Below are 24,914 nucleotides of genomic sequence, written 5' to 3'. Positions count from 1 at the left end.
GCTAATTCTGTTATGGCCCAGCCTGACCCAGCTCTTCCCTGAACCCTCCAGTTCCATCCAAGAAGCCCAGCCAGGGCAGGCTATCCATTAAGAAGCTGGCTGAGTTGATTCACAGCAGGTGTCCTGGGAAGGGGGGATGTCTCAAAGCAAAGAAGGTATATCACAGTGGTCTAAGCAGAATCCTGCTTTCCAAGGGCAGGGATGAGAGGGGTTAATGGTACTCTGCTGGTTTAATGACAATAATGGCTTTTCTTATCTATTATTCATGTTTTTACTTCTGGCAATCCTGTGAGGTATTTGGGGTGAATGTTACAGATGATGATCTCTCCAAGGATTTGGAGAAAGGAGCAAGCACTGACGTTTTGTGAGCCTGAGTGTGAGTTAGGTTCTTGCACATGCGGGCTGGTATCACAGCGGGCAGAGGCACGTGGTTGGAGTGAGTCAGTACCTGGTTCTACACTAGAGCCACCACTAACTGGCTGTGAGGCTTAGACAAGCCAGTAAATCAGTGTGGCTTATTGTAAACTCAGAGCCTTGACTGTTTCTTTTGCAACATAGAGATGGTAGGCCTGGGATCTAAACTTGAGCTCTCTGGTGCTCCAGGAAATAGCCGAGTACAGAGGCTGCAGCACAGGCTTTGCAGTCAGGCACAGCGGCTGGAAGGGTCCCAGCATCACTGTTCAACTGTCAGGGGACCTTGGCCAAGTCACTGAACTTACCCTGAGCCTCTTTTCCACATGTGTAAGGTGGTGATGAAAATAGTCCCAGGCTCCAAAGGTTGTTATAATGATTGAATGAGAATACAGGTGTTAAAAAAACCAAGAGGCCCAAAATGGCATCACTCATGCTAAAAGCCCATGATACCAAACCTAGAGTTAATACTTGATGTAATTGCAATTTCAACCTCTCCCAGAAATGTAATCTTAATCTGTATGGAATTTTTTCATCAAGCACCAGTAAAGCAATCTGTCACGTAGGCATAGGAAAAAGAGGCAATCTGCAGGACAAAAACCCTCCCAGTTCTCATCGCCCAAAAAGAAGTGTCTAGGCCCCCAAATAATCTTTTCTTTTTTTTCTGGCTAATAGCTCTCTTGTCCCACCCTGCTTCCTATAAAGACCTTCCATTTTGTACAACACATTGCAATGCCCATCTAGTTGCTAGATGGCATGTGGCCCAATCCATGAATGATTTAATAAAGCTAATTAAATCTTCAAAGTTACTCAGTTGAATTTTGTTTTTTAACACAGGTAAACTATCTTTTGTTCCATAAATAGTCGCTCCTTTTAGTATTATTTTCATCAGTACTATCTAAAAAGGATGTTTTCGTGTCCTAGCAAGCCAACCACCTACCTGGAATGGAAATCTATTCAATTAATGGGTCTTCTCTTGCAAAGAGAAGAACTAGGAAGTTTTTCAGCCCCTGCCTTTGGCTGACAGCTGCTCAGCTTGGCTGGCTGGGGCTCTGAGGCTGTCTCCCTACTCCCCAGTTGCAGATCTGGTTTCTTTCACCCTGACAAAAGGCCTGGGCAGAGCTGCCTAGGAGAGCCAAGGTCCTCAGGGTTGCCAGGGACAGATAACAGTCCACAGTGGCCATGGCTGCTTTCTTACCTCAACTGGTCCCACTTGGTTCCCCTTCCCCAAAACTCTCCTAGGATTCACTCCTCTAGAGGAATGTAGGCCTGTCTGAGCCCCTGGAATCGGCCTGGTGAGGTGCATACCTGGATACCTAGGTCCCCTGCGCACCCCATCCTCCAGTCAGGAAGACCTCAGCAAGGATTCATATCAGCCAGTTGGGCTCCTGTGGTTCTGCACCTTCTCCAAATCCACACAGTTGTTAGGAAATTGTTTGGACAGTGTTGGCTTTCTTGGCTTCTCCTAATTTGTGCCAATTTTTCTTTGTAATTGCCTAGAATGGTATAGAATGTTGGGGTAAAAGTATCCGTTTCAGGGACAGCTGGCCCTGGTTCAAACGGCCTTTCTTCCCACAGACTGGCATGTACTTATGAGGCAGGCACTGTCTGAAGCATGGTTCCAAGTTTGCGGGAATTAACATTATCTCATGAACGCTCATAACATCTCCATTAGATAGCTTCCCCTAGCAGATGAGGAAATTCAGCCACAGAGTGGTAAAGTAACTTTCTCAAGGCAGCATAGCATGGGGTCTGCAATAGCAGAGAAGGAGACCCTGGGAGGGGAGGACAGAGAAAGAGAAGAAAGAAAAAGAGGAAGGTTACTTGACAATCTTTCCCAGAGCCAGTGTCTCCTCAGGGATGTGGTTTCCAAATGATTTAGCCACTCGCCTCAGTTTTGCCAGCAGGAGGTCAGCTGGAAGGATTGAAGGGAGAGTTTATGAAGATCCAAAAAGGCCTTCCCAAGGAAAAACACATCCTAACAGATCTGGCAGACAGGATGTGAAAATGTGCATTATTTCTGCGGGGGAGCAGGAAGCCAGCAAAGATGCCTTTTCAGCTGGTCACAGAAACCATTTAATTCAGAACCTGTGTTTGGATCCCCAAGGAGCTCAAGCCACCAAAGTCATGAACACACATGAGCCTAATGCAGCCTTGTGGGCAATAAGACAATGAAGACAGCATCCTTGATTCCTGTGGTTACCAGTTAGTTTTAATTTTTGAATGAATGCACAATTTCAGATATAAGAGCCTTGGCTCACCAAGAAATGTAACCTTCAGCAGAGATTTCCTTATTTCTTCTCTGTGATTTCCATATCCTCCCAATGTTTCAGCAGTTTCCTCTTGTCTTTTCCTAAAAGAACCTGCATTTCCCTCCCCTGGCTTCCTTTCTGGCTTCCTGTGTGCTAAGCCTCTTGCAGTTTGTCACCGTGTCTTCAGAATGCTTTTGATAGGTACAGGAAGTGGCACCAGACGGCAGATGAAACCAGCAATCAATAAAAAAGGAACTATGTTTCTAAGAAAAATGCATCACTGGCTCCCCACAGGAGTTATGTACCATATGTCCTAATATGGGTGGAACAATGGATCTAATTTTTAATTCTGCTTGGGTTTCCCAGCGCTCTCAACAGCAGCAACCACAACAAAATAGACCTTTTAACCTGATGCTGTCCAGCTTACTGATGATTTATAGTAAAGGTGGTCTTGCATGTTAACCCTTTCATTGCTAATCACAAAATAGAATCTCTCTCCTCTCCCTCCAGCTTTCTTTCTCCTGGCTACTAGCTTAGTATATTTATGGTGCATGAGTCACCAAGCTGCTGCCTGATTGGATAAAAACCAAGCACCCCTGAGACCATCAGTCAATTACAGCTATTCTCAGCTTCATTCACAGATTTATTAGCTTGCACACACACAGCGAAATTCATTCAGCAAAGTTCATTCATAAAAATTTCAACACTCTGCGTATCATCCTGCCCATCTCAGCCTTCGGCGGCCCACGCGCTCCTGAAAGAAGCTCTGAGACTGTGCAGGAGGGAGGGAAGCTCCGAGCATGGATGGGCAGGCTGGGAGGGGATCTGAGGCACACGTAGAGACCGCAAGTCCCTGAATGCTATGCAGCGCCCGGTCACTAGTACCCCTGGCTTGTGGCCCAAACGGATGCAAGACAAGATCTTCCAAGAGAGGGCGGCCATCAGAATCCACGAACTCAGGCAGAAGGGCCTTTGGCTCATATATACCTTTTCTTTTTATTCCCTTTTTAAATGAACAATCACTGGAACAAATAAAGGGTTAATAGACCAGTCATTGCCCCGCCCTGTGGGAACCGGAGGGAGCAGGTTTGAAAGTTCCTGTGTGCAGCGGGGAGGCTGGGGGTGGGGGTGGGGGGGCACTAAATATTTCTGCAAGGCTCCAGCACCGCTGGTGATGCGGCGGGACCCGCGGGCGGGTGCTCGGCGGGTTTCTGTGCCTAAGAGTTGGCGGTAAGCGATCCCCGCCGCCGCGAGCCCGAACCCAGACTTTCCCAGCAAGGAATCCAAGGCGAGAACCCCGGGTACTGCAGCCTGGGCTAGAGGGACTGAAGTCAGCTGGGGAGGCGCTTTCCCCTTGGGCTACCAACCCCGAAGGAGCCGGGAGCAGAGAGGTGGCCACCGCGAGTTGCGCGGGGCGTTGAGGCATTTGTTTTCCGTACCGTTTATCTAGCAGACGACGAGGCGATTTATGCAACAGTATCCTGTTTCAGCATTGCCAAGGCTATGCGAGAACGCAGTCAGGACAGCTTGGGAGGACTCGTGCTGTATGTAGGACTCTTCGGGCACCCCGGGATGCTGCACAGGGCCAAGTACAGCCGCTTTCGGAACGAGTCTATCACGTCCTTGGACGAAGGCAGCCCCGGAGGCTCCATCGGGAACAAGAGCTCGCAGCAGCCGCCTTACCCCGTCCTGGCTCCTCACTTGCCGGCTGAAGATGCCACCTTGGCGTCCCAGGAGAGCCCCACCCCACTGTGCACCTTGATCCCGCGCATGGCCAGCGTGAAGCTAGCCAACCCAGCCACCTTGCTGAGTCTGAAAAACTTTTGCTTGGGTACCAAAGAGGTGCCCCGGCTGAAGCTCCAGGAAAGCCAGGATCCAGTTCCCAGCAGCCCGGCTTCCCCAGAAACCAGTCTACATAGGGCCGGGTCGGCACCTCAGCCGCAGCAGGACGTGGTGAGGCACAGGGCAACCACTGTAACTCCTGATGCCTGCCCCCTTCCCGGCCCTGGGGAGCCAACTCCGGGGAGCAGGCAGGACAGACACTTTCTGCAGCACGTGTTGGGGATGGGCATGAGCTACTATGTGAGGGTAAGTCCATTCCCCTTTCTGCAGTCCTAAGAACTCCTGGGGAAAGGGGCCTCTTCCCTGCTTTGTGCAGGGGCGGCACATCACCGGGCTGTGGGCTAGATTTGGACAAGGCATTGCAACTGGACCAAAGGGAGGAGGCGAGCTGGCCTTACAGGTTTCCCTGCAAATACCTGGCTTGTGCTGGAGACAGACAACTTTGGTTCAAGGACATGAACTGGTGCTAACCTGTAGGTAGTTGCCAGGTGAGGGGGCAGCTTCTGATAGGGACAGCCGAGATGGTGCCTTTTTGTCCCCACTGGCTGTAGCATTCTGGCCAAAAAGAGTCAAGAATTTCAAATCTGATTAGTGATTGAGACCCGGTAGGCTATACCGGCCATTGTATTTCAGTAGATGTTTCCATGCTAGAAGAATAATAAAAATTCTTCATATTATTATTTATTCTTCAATTAAAAAAAAATTGAATTATTTTTTAAAAATAATTAATTCAGCACTTAAGAAACACTTCACAAAACATGGCCGAGTCTCTAGCCTTGTATGAGGAGCTAGTCGTAGGTCTTTGGTGCTCAGTTTTTGCCTTTATTGCTTACACTGCAGCGAGTGGGCCTCCTCCATGAGCTCTGAGTGCAATCAGGATCCTTACTGGCCTTGTAGCTGCCCTGGTCCATTCCAGATCGGGGAAAAGAAGCAAACAAGATTGGGCCCCTGCCCTTCTGGTGCTCACATTTCAATCGGGCAGACCCTTGAATGCATGTGAAAGAATAACAGAAATATACTTAGCAATAGATATCTGTGTGAGAATGCTGAGAGAATTCAGGAAAAGGAGTAGGTTGTTGTAGTCTGGGATTCATTCACATGGGAAACCTTCAGGAGAAGGTGAACCTTGGAAGAGATTGCAGATCTGAATTGGCAGAAGGGAAGAGATTCCTGGCAGGGCAAGAATACAAGCAAAGTCCAAAAGGCAGTAGGTTATCACCGGGGTGGCTGCAGGGGAGCATAACATTAGCTGGGATTAAGTGAAGAAGAGGGAGAATGCTGGATGCTAGTGGGTGATACAGACAGTGGCTGGTACATAGTTGGTGCTCAAACAAACTTTATTAATTGTTGTATTGAATAAAGACAAATATACATCGTGGGTAGCTTGGGGAGGAGGAAGCGATTGACTGAAGCTCTTAAATGCGGAATGAGGAGTTTTTAAACACTGATTAGCAAACAAGATCCCTCATAGATTTGTGGGCAAACTATGACTTGAGGGAAGTGGGTTCAAAAAGGTCAGTCTGTGGACATATTTGAGATGGACTGAAGGAGGGAAAAATTAGAGATGGGAAGGCCAGTAAGAGAGATGCTCTGGAAGTTTAGGCAAGAGGGATGAAAACATGGATGACGGTGGAGATGAGAGAAAGGGATGAATGCAGGAGACTCTGTGAGAAGTCCCAATAGTTTTGGATGATTGGTCAGAACATTTCAGGTCATGATATGAATAACAGTCATCATTTATTGAGCAGTGGTGGATGTGTTACTGTTGTTTATGGAAGTTGTGAATGAATAGTGTGAAGGGTTGTGAGGTGTAAAACATAACTTCATATTTAAGCCTCAGAATGGGATTAGTGATGTCAGTGATAGAAACAGTGAGTTGGGAAGGGAGGCTCATGCTGTTTGCTTTTGACGTGTTGCAGTTGAAAGTAATAATATCTAAGTGGTACTTATTTGTAGGTAGGCAGTCGCGTAACACTAGCACTTACATGAGACGTCTGATCTAAAGATGTAAATTTCAGCGCTAGCCCAATAACTGTATTACAAACAGGCAATTAAGATCTTTAGGACGGCCAAATAACAAACATTGGAAGGGTTACAAAGAGAGCAGGCTTGGGACAGCCTTAGCAAATGGATAACTGAAAAAATTTATGGGACACTCAGCTTTCGCCCTCCCCCACAGTGGCATTGCTCATGATAGAAATAGTTTTATGTATCTACTGAAAGTTCATGGGCACAGTCTCATCTGTCAAGCTTATGTGTCTGCCGTCCCTCATGGGAAAACAAGTGACTCTCGAAACCCATGTTCGTTACACCTGGCTTCCTATCACCTAGGCATCCTCTCCCCTCTGCTGTGCCTTTCCTTCCCTCTTGTACCTCCTTCCACGCCCCACACCCACACCCCTGTACAATTTGAAATGTGCAAAGAGTTGCTGTGTGATCTCCATTTTCCCTGGGGAGTACCTCCACTGGCATTTTAGATTTTTAATGAGGACACCATCTGTCTTTTCCGGGCAATGCTAACTGACCCTAGGAAAAGGGCTGACCTGGGACTCAAGTGAGCCACACTATTTTACCAGTAGACAGTGACATGAGACACCGGTTAATACCTCTGGTAGGATGTCAAAATACATGGAAGAGCCTACTTTATTAATTTTCATAGAATCCTAACTTTGAGAGATGGAAGGGACTCAGAAGTTATCAAGTTAAAGCCCCTGGGGGGAAACTGAAGCCCAGACAAATGATTTTTTAAGGCCACACAAGGAGAGTCAGAAAAAGAGTTAGAGCTAGAACCCAAGTCCCCTGTGTGCCACTTTTTGCTCTTTTCACCACAGGTTTTTATCCTGGTTGAGATTCTGTTTCTAAGAATTCTTCAAGATATAAACCAATTTTAAAAAATGCAATGCCAACCTGTGAATTTATAGTGAAAAATATCAGACCACGTGAACCAAAATTGTGATCGTTGTATTCCCATGAGTAGGAAAATGCACATAGGAAGACCTAAATCAAAGGTTAGTTGGTGATGATGGAGTCAGAGCAGAGACGTGGGAGAGGTGTTCTCAATGCCTACTGGATGTAGGGCCAAATTTTGTAGGCTAGAGACAGCCCCATATTCTGCTTCCTTACCTATGTCATGTGTCTGCTCACCTTCCTGCCCAACTAATTTGTTTATTCATTCACTCATTTATTCAACAAATGCGTATTGGGAACCACTTATGAGACAAGAACTGTTCCAGGCCCTGAAGATATTTCAGTGAACAAAAGAGACCAGGTCTGAGTCCTGGTGGAACTTACATTCCAGTGAGTGGAGATGGGTCCTGATTGAATAAACAAATCAATATGATATGTCACGTGTAATAAGTGCCAGGGAGATCAATAAACAGGGGAAGTAAGAACAGCAGTTGTGTGGGGAGAGATAAGAGGGTATTGTATTCCTTTGGGGTGAAAATTGGCATAATTGTACCTACTCTTAATTTGCTTTCTTACATACTTTATCTTCACAACAGGAAATATATCTGCCATACACTTTAAGTTAGAGTTGACTTTGGGTTAAAAATCCTCTTTTAAAATGACTCTGCTTTTGGTCTTATGATGTAAAATCAATTATAAAGCTGAAAATACTTTATGAATCCTGAGCACTTATTTTTGAGTAACTTTCGCTTAAGCTCAGGCCTTACACCTTCTGAAGGTCTCTCAAGGAAGATGGACTAGCAAACCATTCTTTGAGAGACACTGAGCCAGAAATGGACAACCAGACCCAGGCTGAGCAAAGTAGTGAGGTGGGTGAAATCTGTTAAACAGTGGCAAATGGTGACATTTATTTCCACTGCAAGATTAAGTCTCATTTCTTTATGAGTTCTTTTCATATCACTTCATCCACCAACAAATATTCACTTGGAGGTCTCCCAGGTGCCCCACGTAGTCTGTGGTGAGTGTGGAAATTATGCAATGCGACAGTGCGCTTATTTCTAAAATGAGAGGATTGGTCTGTATGGTCTTGAAGGTGCCCCTCACCCACACCCACCACCCATCCCCCTGCACTAGCATTTAATGACTCTAGGCTCCTTTATCCACAGGGGAACTGTTTAAACTGTTAGTTTCCTTTCCCATCTCCAACCCAAAAACTTCCTACAATTTAGTTCAAAGACTAAATAAAGCAGAGATGAAAAAAATAACCTTGACAGAGCAGCTACAGGTAAACACAGTAGTTCTCATAGTAACCCTCTGAGGGATGCTATATCCTCCAAGTGAGGAAAGAGACTCCAAAAGTATGTTATCTACCCTACATTTTACAGCCTACGTAGCTGACAGGATTCAAATCCAGGTTTGTCTCCCTCCAATGCTCGTCTTCTTCCCACCTTCTCTCCCTACATCTAAGCAGTACAGGCAGTCCTAAAAGTATGTGAATGGAGTAGTGTACATGAAGGACCACACTGCAAGATAGCTTTATAACTGGACCAACTCATACAACTTGCTGTGTTGCATTCATTTTCATGATTTAGTCTCCTCACATCACCCCAACCATTTCCCCAGACTGTATGGGTTTCCTACGGCTGCTGTAACAAATATCACAAACTGGGTGGCTTGCAACAACAGAAATGTATTCTCTTGCAATTCTGGAGACTAGAATTCTGAAATCAAGCTATCAGCAGGGCCATGCTCTCTGAAAGTTCTAGGGGAGGATCTTTTTTGCCTCTTCCAGCTTGTGGTAGGTGCCAGAAGTACTTGGCATTCCTTGGCTTGTAGATGTGTCGCTCTAATCTCTGTCTCAATCTTCACATGGCTCTCTCTCCTGTGTAACAATGTTCAAATTTCCCTCTTCTTATAAGAACACCAGTTATTGGACTAGGGCCAACATTAACCTGGCATGACCACATCTTAACTTGATTACATCTGCGAAGACTCTACTTCCATATAATGTCACATTCATAGGTTCTGGGGGTTAAGAATTCAACTTACCTTTTTGGACAATGTAATTCAAGCTATAAGTTTCCCCCAAAACGTTCATTGCAATGTGTTTGCTCACACAGATATTCTTGGATATTAGACTCATCAGCTTTTTGTGCAAATATGAATTTGTGCTGAGGGATTTTCTTTATTTCCTTTGTAAGTCTTACAGTAGACTCTTACTGTCCATCCTCCCGTGTCTAATGTATCTTAATACCAACAGGTTAGTATTGCCCATTGTCTAGATTAGTGTGGTCCATGGAACCACAATGTTCTGTCTGCCCCATGTGTCTTTTCCACAGGAGAGCACAGGTCTAGGAGTTACGAGATCTGAGTTAAAGTAATGGCTCTGAAATTACACAGATGTGTGACCTTGGGTGAGTCATCTTACCTCTCTAGGCCTCATTTTCTCATATTTAAAACAAGAAGTTTGAACAAAATGCTAAGATCCTGAGACTCCAGGTTCTCCTTTCCCACTGAGCTTAAATCTCCTTCTATTAGGATCTCTTTTGATTAGAAAACAGATTTAGGACAGTTTCCTGAAGGAAATAATTTTAAAAATCTGAGTGTTGATAGAAAGGAGAAGGAATGTCCTTAGAACCATCTAATAAACACTGAGCTGGCTTCACCAGTAAAGCAGAAGGGGGTATGTGGTACTGGCATGGGTACAAGTGGTCCGTTTTAGAGAGACGGTGAGAGAGGAGTCAGGTTGTGGAACAGCCTCCGCGTGTAGGATTCTAGGGAGGGGCAGAGGGTGGCCTGGGGCAAGGGGTAGGTCTGGGTGAATGATGATGGCTGGGATCCTGAGAACATAGCATCGCTCATGTTGTCTACCCAGCTAGGCCAGGTTGGGCTCGGGTCCAACCTGAGGACTGTAGGAGCAACATGAGGTAACCCTTCTCTCTTCTCTGTGGACAAAGTGCTAAGACAAAAAGGCCCTGCCACACACATAGACAGTCGGGTAACTCTGACCTTGAAAGAGGGAGATCTGTAACTTCAGGAAACCCTTGGAGAGACAGTCCCATGGTTTGTGCAAAATAAAGGCAGACATGAGTGGTGTGGGTCAGGTACTCACAGCGAATGGAGATGACTTTCTGTCTGCGCTGATTTCTCTCTTTCCTAAGTTATTGGTGGTTTAAAAGGAGGTAGAATGGGTGGGAGGAAGTAATTCCAGCTAAAACTGACAATTTGGCATTGAGGGTATTATATTTTCCTTCCTGTTTCTTTCTTGGAGTAGATATAGAAATAGATTCTGCTAGAACTTAGGAAAATCCTGGCAGATTTGACCTGTTGTTTCTGTTACTCTCTTTAAACCCTCACACATGACTTGATCTGTCTGGTCCTTGAGCACCCCTGGCCACTAGAGCGTTAACTAGAAGAAAGAGTCTTGCCGATCACCAAGTTCAAAACCTTATTTACAGTTGAGGAAACAGAGGCTCAGAGATGTGAAGTGACTTGCCCCATGCCACACAGCAACTTAGTAGGAGAGCCCAGACAAGAACTCTCAGTTCTGTATACAAGACTCAGTTTTCTATCCCTATCTTGCTTCATTTTCCCTCACTCCCTTTCCTGCGTGGCTGGCAATAATTTCAATTTTGGTCATTATTTGTCAACCAACCTCTAAACAGGATCACATAGTGAATCAGGGGGCTTATTTTGTGACCCTACATGGGTGAAAGGCCTTTGACCTTCAGTTTATTGTTTAGGATATTGCTAGTCCCCTGAAGACAGGAGCTACCTCTATGTTTAGGCCCCAATTTTCACACTAGATTCTTTACCCATTTTGGAAACTCCTTGCTGAGCATCTTGCCTGGATAGCTTCCCCTCTAGCCATTCCCCTTAGGCGGTCTGGCCATTTTCCTGGGTCGCAGGCAGGATGCAGGTTGAGGGTTCATAGTGTTTAGAGACCCCACCAATGTCAACTAGCCATTGTCTTTTCATTTCCTGCCCCTGAAAGACGGGAATGACAGATGGTTTAAGCACACTAATGAGAAATCCAGAAGCAACCAGCAACCAAAGGGGGTGATGATGGAGGGAGGACATGGCAGAAGAGCACAAAGGAAACGACCTCCCACCTATGGAGACATTTAAGGCTGGGAAAAGAAGGAATAAAGTTTAAAGTGCTGCTTCCATTGGTCAGGGTCTGACACCGGCAGCCAACGGTTCTGAAGGGAAATGGGGCTAAAGGCAGTCCTAGGGAGGAGTTGGGAATCATATGTCCTGTGGGAAGTTGATGGGATTGCGGGGGAGGGAGGGATGTGGAGGGGGCTGTGTGTGGGGGAGACAGAGAGGAAAGAATGCATAGTACAGGCTGTGTCCTACCCAGAAAAGAATCTGGAACACAGAGGTCATACACCAACAGCTTAGTGACATGTTTTGTTTGGTCAAATTAGAAAAAAAAATTTTTTTTTGATTAGTTGCCAACATTTTAAAACCAAGAGATTCCATATAAAACTGGATTTCTGGCTTCTCAGAAGAGTGGGTGGCACTGGCCGACATCCCATTTGTCAGCAGATAGCCAGAGCTGAGTGCTGCGCCCCAGTCCCCCCTCGTTTCACTCACAGTCACCTGTGCCCTGGAGGTGGCTGAGTTTGCATGCCTACCTGTGGCTTTGGAAGGAGAAGACATTTCTAACCTTTTTGTCTTTCATTTTCTAATTCAGAATACCTGGGAGAGAAGCTGAGGGAGAATGTCTTCTTGGGCAACAGACCAGGGCTTCATCCTCTTATGCGACAGGACAAAGTACTGGGGACTGGATGAGACCCACAGAGAAGGGATCCTGCCTTCCCAGCCCAGAGAGCCCTTTCCCAAACTAACACCGTTGCAAAGTTTTAAGGGTGGCAGATCTCCAGCACTAGTACAGGCCGTCCCTATGTTGTGAAGAGGTTGTGGGGTCAAAAGTTAGTTTGACGTCAGTTCTTGGGACAATGAATTTTCCCAGAGAAATCATGTTAAAAGTTGATAAGCTTTCTCATTTGGGTTAGGAAGAGGATTAAACGAGAAAATATATGTAAGGAGCTTAGCACAGAGGCTTTCACGTAGCAGGTCCCAGGTGGAGGGAGGAGAATGAACTTTCAAAGGTTCAGGAGTGCTTTTGGGCAAAAACATTTGACGTAGCCTTAGTTTGGTTTTGGCGGGCCACCACAGCCCTTTGGCATCCTTTCTCCTGAGCAGCAGTACCACCGGTGGAACTTTGCCCCCTAAACCTTTCCCATGGTGCGCTCAGGGCGGGCCTGCCCTCCTAGGGTTGCCTGTGATTTCTTCACTGGTGAGTTCTCCTCTTCCCTCAGGGCAGCAGAGTGAACAGTATTTGCTTTTGGAAAAATATTTACTTCATTGAATCTTCATTGTAGTGTTTCCCAAAGTTTTTAAAGAGCGGCCTGTATCAGTTAAAAATGTAGATTTCCAGCTCCTCTTCCTAGACATACTGGATCAGAATCTCTGAGTCTCTGCCTTTTTAAACAAGCTCCCTATGTGATTCTGGGGCACAGAAAATGTGGGAACCTCTGCGGAGTCCAGTTAGTGCAGTGGTTCTCAGCTGAGGATGATTTTGCCACTCGGGACATTTGGAAATACCTGGAGACATCCTTGGTCGTCGTAACTGATGTGTGTGAGAGAGACAGTATGTGTGTGTGTGTGTGTGTGTACGTGTACATGTACGCAAGTGCTCTCCTGGACCAGGGGCCAGGGATGTGCTTAAGCATCCTACAGTGCACAGGACGGCGCCCACAACACAGAATTCTCAGGCCCCACATGTCAATAGCATTGAGGCTGGGAAACCCCGAGTCCGTGGGATGAAGAACAGAAACCTGGGATGTGCATTAGGAGGTTACAGTGAGTGCAGAATAAACAATTGAGTAGCCAGTTGGCTCCTGGAAAATCTAACCAAAGCTACTTCTAGTTTTCTTTTTTCTCCTCTTTAAACCCACAGATTCTCTAAATGTTGTAGTTCTCTCTCTCACCTCCACCCAAACAATACTGCTTTGGCTTCCACCTCAGGATTTCAAGTGATGGGATGACCATGGGGACAAATCAGCCATACGTGGCCATGACTCACTTGTAGATCAGTCACGTCCGTGTGAGGAGCAGATTTCACCTTAACTCAGGTGTACTCTGGGCTAAATGCTGTTCACAGGCCAGCTTGCTATCCTTCCCATGGTATCCTACCATTACTGTCCCCGTCACTTCCATAGGGAAATGCATTAAGAGTTTTCACAGCTAACTTACAAGTAAATTTTAAGAACAGAGCCTGTTTGGGGGTTGGAAACTTCCTCTGGTCAGAGGGGAGGAAGTGACAGAAAGCAAGCGACTTGAGGAACGAGCCCGAGGGTTTTAAGGACAACCTCAGAAATTGGATATTTCCCCTCAGTGTCATCAGATAATAATTTATATGAATCATTCATTAGGAAATGGTGAAACATACCATTTACACTTAATTTTTTTAATCTTTGCAGACTCTACATTTTTGAAAGGCACTGCCCCTTCCCCTCCTCTCCTTTCAGCATTGTTCCTTTAACCCTGGACTTAGGACTCAGATGGATACATTAGATTACAAAGTTCTATTTCATAGTGAATTAAGCTATCCAAGGCCTCAGGACTCATCAGCAGTAGAGCAAGGACAAAAAAAGTGCAGGTCTCCTGACTCCCAGGCCCGTGCTCTTTCCCTGCCTTTTGTGACTAAGATAATTCTTGCATGAGGAGGTTACAGTATGAAAGGAGAACAAAGATGTCTGCACAAATTACTGTGATAGACGGCAGTGTATAAAAAATGACCCAAAGTGATACAAGTAAATCATGTGGGAGTTCAGGGAGGAAAGGGGACTCCTTCCATTTAAGATGATTAGAGAAGTTTTCATGAAGGCGGAGGAGGCATCTTAACTGAGTCTTGAGAAATGGGTAGAGTTTCCGTAGGCAGAGATGGAGGAAGAGCGTTCTAGGCAAAGAGAATGGCAGGAGTGAGGCATGGAGGTGGGAAAGTGGAGGATGCATTTGGGGAATAGTGAGTAAATTGATTTGGTCAGAGATCAGAGGAAAAATAGGATGGACTGATGCTATAACAAGGGTGTATCGGAAAAGTTGGGTTTTCCAACAGAAAACCATTGAATATTTTTTTAATAGGGGAATGACAAAATCAGAGATATGTTTTAGAAAGATTGTATGGTCTGCAGTTCTCAGAGAGAATCCGGTGGAGGGTGACTGGAGAAAGAGAGCCCAGTGAGAAGCAGTATGGGAAAAGGCAGTGCCAGTAGAAATGGGAAAGATGTGAGACCCATTAGAGAAGGAAATGAGGAGGCAGGAAGGTTTTGGGGGTTAGTTTTATTTTGCATGTGTGGCATTCAACGTGACCTCAAAGCATTCAGGTGGAATCTCCATCAGAAAATACAATAGTTAGGACAAAGGAGAAATTACTTTTGTTGCTGTTATCATCAAGCCTCACAGAATGGACAAGTCTATCAAAGGAGAGTGTGGAGCAGGAAGAGAAGAGAACCTTGTGAGTGCCACACCTAGGTATCCAGTGGAGATGAAGAAAAGGCATGGGTGGCAGTGAGGGGACTACTGTGTTTGTTTCCCCGAAAATAAAACCTAGTCGGACAATCAGCTCTAATGCGTCTTTTGGAGCAACAATTAATATAAGCCAGGTCTTATTTTACTGTAATATAAGACCCGGTCTTATATACTATGATAGGAGACCGGGTCTTATATTAATTGTTGCTCCAAAAGACGCATTAGAGCTGATTGTCTGGCTAGGTCTTATTTTCGGGGAAACACGGTAGCAGTGTGAGGAGCAGGATGGAGAGAGCACAGGGTCATCGAGGAGGGAGGAGAAAGAGGTTGGACAAAACAACGTCAGAACACATGGAGGATTCAAGGAAGATGAGAACTGAGAAAGTCAAGGATTTGGCCTTTTATCTCCTTACTGCCCCTCTCCACTAAGATATTCAATTCAACTGTTGCAAAGCAAACATCATCAGATACCGACACCTCCACTCCTACCTCTTGCTCTCTCAGTGAGTGGCATCTCCCAATTGCCTGAGTCAGAAATCCAAGAGTCATTCCAGACCATTCACTCTGTCTTACTCCACACAGCCTTCAGTTATCAAGTCCTGTCAATTCCACCTTCATGACATTTCTCACACACACCCATTTTTCTCCATCCCCACTGAAATTCCTAAGGTGGGGACTATAGTAGGCAGCATTTTCGAACTTGTTGTTCCGCTCCTCATGGAACTATTATTTTGTGAAACACACTTTGTGAAACTGCTGGTGTAGCATTCCGTTCAAACTAAGAGATGAATAATCATAATACAAAGTAGAAAATGATACAAATCTGAGGAAAATAGTCAAATACATCAGTGTAATGAACTCTAAGAGATAGAGACAACTTCTAGCTGGGTGGTCAGAAAAGGCTTCAGGGAAGATTATGGCATCTGAGGTGGTCCCTAAGAATGGACAGAAGTTCAACCACAGGAATATACATTTAAGAAAGGGTATTCCAAATGGAGGGGACATAGGTAAGGAAATACGGGTTATATACAAGGGGGAGCACCAATTTTAGTTTGGTTAAGTAGCAGCTGCTTGGAAAAGACTGGTGGATAACACATTAAGATTTGAGCCAGATTACAGCAGGCCAGAAATATCAGGCTAAGGAGTTTCCATGTTTGCGTAGCAGCATCAGGATTCCTTTGCACTAAAGCAGGGAGTAGCGGGAGGGGGGGGAATCCCCTTTCAGAGGCTATTACAGTAACAGTCCAAAGGAGAAGTGTCTCTATCGGGGTCTTAATAGAGGGAGTGAAGTTAAACACTGGTAGAAATAGTATGGAAGAGAAATTTGAAGAGAAGGGTAAAGACGGAGGACAGATTCCGATCCATCTTGCCTGAGGTAAAAGGCCTGGTGTCCGGTGAGAACAGGCCAGTAAACGACATGGAGGAACACAGGAGGAGAACAGCATTGAGAGGGAAGGTAAGAGGTTTGATTTCCCATATGTTGAGCTTGAAGTCACAGAGAGTCATCTAGAAGAGAGGGTGGTGCCCAGCAGACAGGCAGAGTTGGGGAGAGCCTCAGGATGCGTTTGCACTTTTGTGGCCAGGCCAAAGGATCCAGCGTCCTTACCTGACAGTTGTCCGATTAAGGCAGAGATTTTAGGTGATTTTCGAGGATGGTAAAGAATGGAGTGTTTCTTAATCTTATATAATAGAAGACCTGTTCTCTGATGAAAATGTTTCAAATATTCTTTTGACATTTACGTTAAATTTACTGTATTTCCCCGAAAATAATAAGACCAACCAGACAATCAACTCTAATGCGTCTTTTGGAGCAAAAATTAATATAAGATGGGGTATTATATTATATTATATTGCATTAAAGACCTGGTCTTATATTATATTGAAATTATACTGGGTCTTATATTAACTTTGGCTCCAAAAAATGCATTAGAGCTGATTGTCCAGCTAGGTCTTATTTTCGGGGAACCACGGTATATAAATGTGCTTTTGTGTTGTAGAGTCAAGCCCTTTCCATTTTATAGATGCAGCAATTACTATCCCCTTTCATCGTGACTGCATAAATTCTACCCATGGTTTTTCATCTGCAGGCCTCCGTTTAGTTTCTTTGAAGTGAGATGCGCTCTTAGAGTCATCGTCAAAGCAATCTGAGTGCAGAATCAGTTTTTATTTTTTAAATCTTTTAGAATTGTCTTATCTACATCTAGCATTATTTTTAAAATCAACTTGCCTTCGTACAGTCTTTCCAAAGCTTTTGACTTAATTTTCATAGATATGAAAACCTTTAAAAAAATCCACACTCATATTTTATCAGTTTGTTTGATATCTATTTAAATGATGTGATTTCAATAGTAAGTACAATTGCCATGTACAGGTGTGGCACAAATACAGTGGGATTCTTGGTAAGTCCACATTTCCAATGGTGGCAGCAGAAGGTATGGACATTCCAGTAGCCTGCTGGCTGCAGGGAGTTGGTTAAGTGGCAGCCAGTTAGCAGTTTTATTGTATTACTGTGTGTTAACAATTCAGCAACTTGGTTTGTTATGTTTCTCAATGCATTCATCACATATAAATGCTTTGCTGCACAGTGGTAATCAATGAGCATTTTTACATTCTACTCTTTTCCCTCCACTGAACTGACAACAACATCTTGCCCTGAAGAGCAGACAGCATTTAATGAATACTCTTGTATTTACTCTTCAAACGGTTTCTGTTCCGGGAAAGTGATATATAGAAAGTGTCCCAAGGCAAACTAGAAAATAAAAAACTCAACTAGGAATACAGCAGATATCCTGACTGTCCTGCAGAATCCTATCCACGACCCTGTTTTCAGAAGATAAAACGGAATCAGCAAGTAGAAGGGTGTCACTCTGGAGATGGAGGTTTAAATTTAGAAACTTATCTATGACCCAAACCCTTTCCATTTATAAAGAAATCCCAAAGCATGTAAGATTGGAGATCCCCCCACTGTTGCCAGCATTTTTACCTATTTAAGACTAAATGAAGACCTTATGTTTTTTGTTTCTCTTAGCAACAATCTGCATTTTATAGGGTGCCCTTCATATCTCGATAGCAACAAATAGAATAAGTTTGTAACAAGGGCAGATGTAATTTGTTCTCAGGAGCTTTTGTCATTTGGAAAAGATACATATCTTTCTTGGGTGTGATAACATTAACTATTAGAAATATGCTCTAGCAAAAATTAATTTGGTTTTACATATCTGTTTGCTAGAAACCAAGGTACTTTACGCAACAAAATGGGTATATTTTAACTCTTATTCACCCAGCACTCCTAGGTATGCAAAGGCTACCCCATCCTGGTGAATGAGATTGTTCTCTCACTGGTATTGTTTAAAAATGGAAGAATAAGGAAGGAAGAGGAATGAGGACTAACTCTCCTGAGTTATTTTTGTTTGCTCTGTTTTTCTCTATTGTATTTTCTGAAATGTGAAATTTAATACATACCAATTTTGGGAAAAATTCAAACAACGCAGAAAGTAAAAGGTAAATGCCCCTTCTCTACGTTTGTTTGGTATTCTTCAGACTTCTTCCTAAGCATTGCATATTTATATATACACACGAACTTGTTGACACAGTTGAAGACATATCGTGCACACTCCTCTGCAACATGCTTTTTTCTCTCCCACTGGTGGATTGGGCCACACTCGCACAGCAGTACGTGCTGATCCCCCAGCGGCAGTATAGTGTCCCAGACGAGGGGGCCCTGCTTCCTCTCCTCAGGGAGAGACAACTCGTTGGCTTCCTGACCCTGGGAGGAGACCCTCACGCACCCTGCACCGTTTCAGCTTGTTGTCTTCTGCCGTTAGCAGCCCTCCTCACCTGCACACATCTGCTTTGCCACATCTGGCTCCCGGGAAGCAGATGCTCCTAGGACAGGGGGATCCTGGTCCTCAGGCTAGGGAATGCTCTTCCAGTTATTGCGTAGCTGGAGATGCTGAGGTCCAGCAAGACAGACCATTTCCCCAAGGAAAATGGGAGAGTCTTAACTTAGATTAGCCACCTTGCAGCAACTCACCCCAGTGTGTGGAGGCAGGTCTGTACGTGTGAGTGTGTACGTTGTTTTAGAAAGCAAAACCTATGCTTTTGTGTCATGTGTTTCTATTGGAGAATAACTGGAATTCAGTAAATTCTGATGTGCATTTTTGGCTGTTAATTGTTTCAGTCTAGTATATCTAGCTTATATAGGGCTAGAAAGGACAACATCTTTTTAGGCTCTTGGTTTCTCTTTCACTATTTAACTTCAACTCAGCTTCTAGAAGTCAAAACTAGTCATATGTGATAACCCTTGAACAGATGAGCAAAGGTGCAGACCGTGGAGGGATATCCCTGGGCAGGCAGGGTCCCCTCTTTCCTGCCCACTGACTTGTGTGGCCTTGCGGGGGGAACAAACGAGACCTAGTATCTCAGCCAGGAATGGAACCTGCGGGTAGGATGGGGGGGGGGGGGGGAACCTGACCAGAGGCTCATCTATTTTTATGGTGGTTTTCTTTTGGTTTCTGAAATGATGTTAATGATACTTAGTCTGGCTAAATAAAGAAATGCTTTGAAAGAGTTTTTGACTTGAAAATAAAATATCTTAGAAGTACTGAAAATTTGAAATAATGCCTAGAACTTTTCATAGTAGCTTTAACTGCACCCTACGCTGGCTCCCCAACATATGCATCATGGATAGACAGCTCATGGGAGCTAACACATGTCCGTGTGCATACGGCTGGCCTCTCAGGACCTAGGTTATTTCAAGTATCTCTTCTCAAGCCCTTCAAATACAGAGATGAGGTTTTAAAAATATGTTAACCCATCTGGAGTAGCTCTAAGCTGTTCACTCAAATACAAAGAAACCCTTACTTAACAACAGATCTTAAATTCTTTATCTTTCATGACAAGCAGTAATAAGTTGCCAAGTTCTGTGAAAATAAAGGCAGAGACAGCAAGCACCAATCCACTGTGCCTAGTTCAGTGATAGGAATGTTTTGTGGTGGGACTGTTCAGAACGTATTGCACGGAGGGCACAGAAGGTAATCGGTGAGGTGGGAGAGTGCCAGACAGAAAACCCCAGCATGAAACAAAGGAAAGAGTGGAATGTGTGATGCAATTGCCGAATCTCCCTTCAGAAAATGTAAGAACCAGATTTTCTCATTAGGCTATCACCCATAAAAAGACGGAGGAAGGGGAGGAGGAGAGGAAACGGGGAGGAGAAAGAAGAGGAAGGATGAGGTAGGACATCGCATTGCTGTGGGAGGCCCTTGGGTCTTGGCAAGGAATGAGTATTGATCCCAGAGGCCTCCAGGAAGCATAATGTGCGTACTCACGGATAATATGTTTATTGATGATTTAGACCCTGCTGACTTCCAGAAAGGTTTTGATGTGGCTCACCTGCTGGTGAGTTAATGCTTCCTACACACACTGAGCAACGCTGAAAAGAGTGAAAGGGCAGAAACTCTGTGAGTCATCACCCAGCTATTTAAGTGAGCTGAGTGAGAGAGGGGCTGTTTCTTCTGAATGAGGTGCCCACAGGCGCTGTCAACACCCACTGGTAGGAATCCTGATACAGTCAAGCTCATTTAGTTGACACCACTAGGAAATCATTGAATCAAGGAAGCTTGTCCCTTTAGAAGCTAATCTTCGAAAACTTAAAACATTTTACAAGGAAATCTCCGTATAATGAAGATTATATGCTTCTTTCTCTTCAAAGACTCTTGATAAGTGATTGAAAAGAAATTTTTGAGAGGGAAATGACACATTTTTTCCTCTAGAGCTATGCGTTATTTTTGAAACAGTTTTATTGAAATATAATTCCTATACTATACAATTCACCCTTTAAGTATACAATTCAGTCATTTTAAGTATATTCCCAGAATTGTGCAGCCATAACCACTATCTAGTTTTAGAACATGTTCATCACTCCGAAAAGAAGCCATGTGCCCTGTAGCAGTCACTCCCCATCACCCCCTCCAGTTCCTGGCAGTTAGAATAATCTATCTATAGATTTGCTTCTTTGGTACATTTCATAAAAATGGAATCATGTAATATGTTGTCCATTGTCTCTGGCTTCTTTCATTTAGCACAATGTTTCAAGGTTTATCCAGGTTGTAGCATGCATAGTACTTCATTACTTTTTATGGCTGAATAAGGTTCCATTGTGTGGCTGTACTGCACTTGGTTGATCCATTCATCAGTTGATGGACATTTAAGTTGTTTCCATTTGGGGGTTTTTATGAATAATGCTGCTGTGAACATTCATGTATAAGTTTTTGTGTGGACATTTGTTTTCGACTTTCTTGGGTCTAAGAACCACCTGTGAGTGCATACAGATTGGAATGTCACCTCCTTTTCCTTCTGGTAGAAGTGGAACCTTAATTCTAGCAGCCATGATGCTGTGTTGGGACCCTGGGCGTCCTCTCAGAAGCTAATGAGTGCAATGGGTCAGTTGCCCCTGAACTCTGAGTCCCCAAATAATCGAGCTTTCTAAATTTTTATGTCTATATTTTTGTAGTTTTTTGATTCATTCTGCTTAGACAGCTGTCACTCTTTGCTTGTGACAGTGAGCCTGTCTCCAGGAGAACCCAAAACTTCACTTTGGGCTTCTGAGCTTCAGAGAAGACAACCTGTTACAACTGATTCTAAATCAAGAGTAAATGATCTCCGAATGAAAGACTAAGGTGATCTTTTAGGGAAAAAAACACAAACATAAGCTTTGGTGTTGACTTAATTAAAAAAATCTCTTTAGGCCTTTCGGTGTTCTCATGTTTAGGATATTTGAAATTGTCAAGTATGAGACTTCCAGTTAAGGTGTTATTGTATAAAACCTCTACTTTCAGATAGTAGGGATTAAAATGTTACTTTAGCTGGCATATAGGAAAATATACTTAAGGACTGCTGAACTAATTATAGTTCCAAGCCTTTTCACAGAGCTGTTGTTTAGTAGGAAGGGAACTGTGGAGGAGCCGTGACTCCTCGGCTGCCATCTCCAATGCACAGGTTAAAAGGCTTCTGTAGGTGCGGCCAGCAGCTCGGTTGGTTAGAGCACGATGCTCGAAACACTAGGGTTCCGGTTAGATCCCCGCATGAGCTGTGCTCTTCACAACTAGATTGAAACAATTACTTGACTTGGTGCTGATGGGTCCTGGAAAAACACACTTAAAATACATAAAAGTTAAAAAAAAAGGGGGGGGGGACCCTCTGTATATCTTTGGATTAGATTATTATAAAGACTCAAATAACTGGAATTTAAACAAGATAGAGATTTACTTTTTCATTCATGTAAAAGAAATCCACAGGTAGACAGGCCAGTGCTATCTAATGGTCCCACAGTCATCAATAACTGAGGCTCCTCCCAGCATTCTCTCTGGCCATCCTTAAAACATGGCTTCCATCCCGACTCACTCAAGATTGCAACATAGCCACTGGAGCACCTCCCATCATGTCCATTTTCCAGGCAGCAGGAGGAAGGAAGGGCAAGGACAAAAATAGTGTCCAGGCTGAGTCAGCCCTTTTAAGTAGCTTTCCTTGCACCCCATGACATTCTTTTGCATCTCATTGGTCTCCTGGCTTCAAGGGAAGCTGGGAAATGGTAGTTTTTAAGATGGGCACGTTGGGGGTTTTGTTAGTAAGGAAGAAAGGAGGAAAGGAAAAACAGGGAAAGGATATAGATAGGTAACCCAGAGTCTCTGCCCCAGCCTCCTAAGAGCTCATGGTTTCAGATGGATGAGATAAAGGTGGGTCATCACAGAGTGTTGCACACAGAGCTGTGCAGAGCTTTACAATGGCCTATCCCTGGACCACTTCAAAATTTGTAGGCTTAGATTGTTGAAAAGGATAATTTTTGGTGATGGTTGAAATGTCCATCTCAGTTCTTCAGTGGGAAGATCAGAGGACTTTCTGGAGGATATGGAAGTTCAGAAGGATGTTAAAGGAAATGATGCTATGAACAGAGACCCTCTTCACACATGGGAATGGCTGGCCTAGAGCCATCTGCATGGTGTCACCTACTCTTCTTGGTTTCCATTTGTGAACTCAGTGAATGCCGTTGGTCAGGGGTATTCAGGGCAATGATTGGAGGTATGACGTGTAGTCAATGGCTGGGGAAGGAAAGAAGCTTGTTGATTTCCATGAGAATCTCAAACCTGAACTACACTCCCATTGTTAACTATAACCTATTGACCTCTCCCTGCCTATAGAATCTTACTTCACATTCCTGTCTTTTCAATTACTTACCTTGAATTATAGAAATATCAACTAGTGGATCACTCCTTTCTATCTCTGATGATGATGGCTCTGTGATTTAATTCTGAAGCAACCCTGTGGTTGCTGAAGTCATAGGATTATGCTGGTATCCACCATAACGTTTCCTCTTACACAAACTTAGGCTCAGTTCTGATTAGATTTTCCAAATAGTATCCGGACATATGGAAAGGGCAAGTGTTTCTTCCAACTTTGAAAGCTATTTGATTTGGGCACTTGGAATCTGACTTCTTATTAAAAGAATGTATTTGAACCGGGCCTTACACATTTCTTGGAGAGTCCACTTCTGCCTCCCCATGGACTGTGATCTCTCCGTTCTCTCCCCTTGTTATTGTCAACCTTTCTATCATCTGAGCATATGCAAGTCTGTTCCATCCTTAAAATAACCTCCTTCCCTTAGCTTATCTTTCCTCTTTAGTTAAAAATATACATTTCTCAGAACAAAAAATGAAAACCAAAGCATGATGCTCGCTGGTTTACTCCTTCACCTCTATATCACACTCGAAATGTCTTTCTCTCTGGCTTGTACTCCTTTACTCTACTGAAATTGCTCCCCGAAAGCCAACAGGTAAATGAAGCCAGTAGTTGCCAAATTCCGGTAGACATTTTCCAGACCCTTAGCCTCCTGGTCCTCTCTGTTGCCCACGATTCAGTTAACAATCTCTTCTTCCGTGAATCTCTGTGTGCCCTTGGCTTCCACCATATCATACTCTTTTGGTTCTCTTTCTACATTTCTGACATCTGTTTCGTGTCTTTAGTAGTCTCTACTCTGAGTTCCCTTTAAATGCTGAGTGACATCAGACAAGCCATTTAATTGTTTATCCATGAAAAATAGAGGGGTTGGAATGGATAATCTCTAAGGTCTCTTCAAGCTCTATTAACTTTTTAGTCATACTATCAGGAGTCAGAATTCACTGACTTGAGCTACAGAAAACTATTGTGTTTCATGTAAAAAATAAAAAGTGTAATGAGAGATGATTAACATTTGGGCTGCAATTCTGCAAAGACATATTGTTGGCAGCTTCTTTCAGAGAAGTCACAAAAACGGAAAACGGGCGACATCATTCAGCAGTTTACCACCAGGCGAGAGACTGACTAATGTGAGTTGCGGTTTCAGCATCACAAAACAACTGACCATTCATGTTGACTTCAGTGCTGCGACTGGGGTGGTGGTGGTGTGAATGAAGTTCTTTGGCCACCATGACCTCTAGACATGACCACACACTGGGCATGGTTATAGCCCTAGAGACTTGGGAAGATTGAAATCACCATTATACAGATGCTCCTGCTGGGACATTATATTTGACTAAACATGGCAACTGATGACAAAAATATTGGCCTCTTCCAATTGGTCTTTTTCAGCGACAATTAAATGGTACCTAGTTTTTAGTCATAATTTGGTTATTAATACTGCTATCTCAGATTTCATATTTTCCCCTGAAAGTGGGATTTCATTTGGTAGGCAGGAGCAGGAGCAAAAGTTCAACAGTATTTGAATCTCTTAAGTGGGGTGGGTACAGACACTGCTGGATGAGGAAAAGGGAATAGAAGAGAGAGTTTGATAGAGCTGTTGAAATTTGTCTCCCTCGTGGTAGTACTTGCAGATGCTCTCATTTGTGATGTGTATTGTCCCTCCAATAAGAGTTTAATTTAACCCCAAACTCTAGGTCCTAGATACTCAAGGCTGAGTCAGATTTGTGC

At 44.1% G+C, this 24,914-nt stretch overlaps 1 protein-coding gene across 2 annotated transcripts in view; it reads left to right on the top strand.

The window, feature by feature from the left end:
• The first annotated feature begins 3,777 nt into the window (after positions 1 to 3,777).
• SHC4 (SHC adaptor protein 4) overlaps positions 3,778 to 24,914 on the top strand; it is a 109,058-nt gene continuing 87,921 nt past the window's right edge. For both annotated transcript variants that reach the window (XM_019730684.3, XM_088797197.1), the window contains exon 1: positions 3,778 to 4,751. In XM_019730684.3, coding sequence (XP_019586243.3) covers positions 4,167 to 4,751 — 585 coding nt within the window. In that variant the 5' untranslated portion in view covers positions 3,778 to 4,166. The remainder of the gene's footprint in view (positions 4,752 to 24,914) is intronic.

This window comes from Rhinolophus sinicus, chromosome 3 (genome assembly GCF_057876585.1).
Source record: "Rhinolophus sinicus isolate RSI-liver-muscle chromosome 3, RSI-T2T, whole genome shotgun sequence".
NCBI lineage: Eukaryota > Metazoa > Chordata > Mammalia > Chiroptera > Rhinolophidae > Rhinolophus > Rhinolophus sinicus.
Note: the sequence above shows the minus strand (reverse complement) of the source record. Positions and strands in the feature narration are given on the sequence as shown.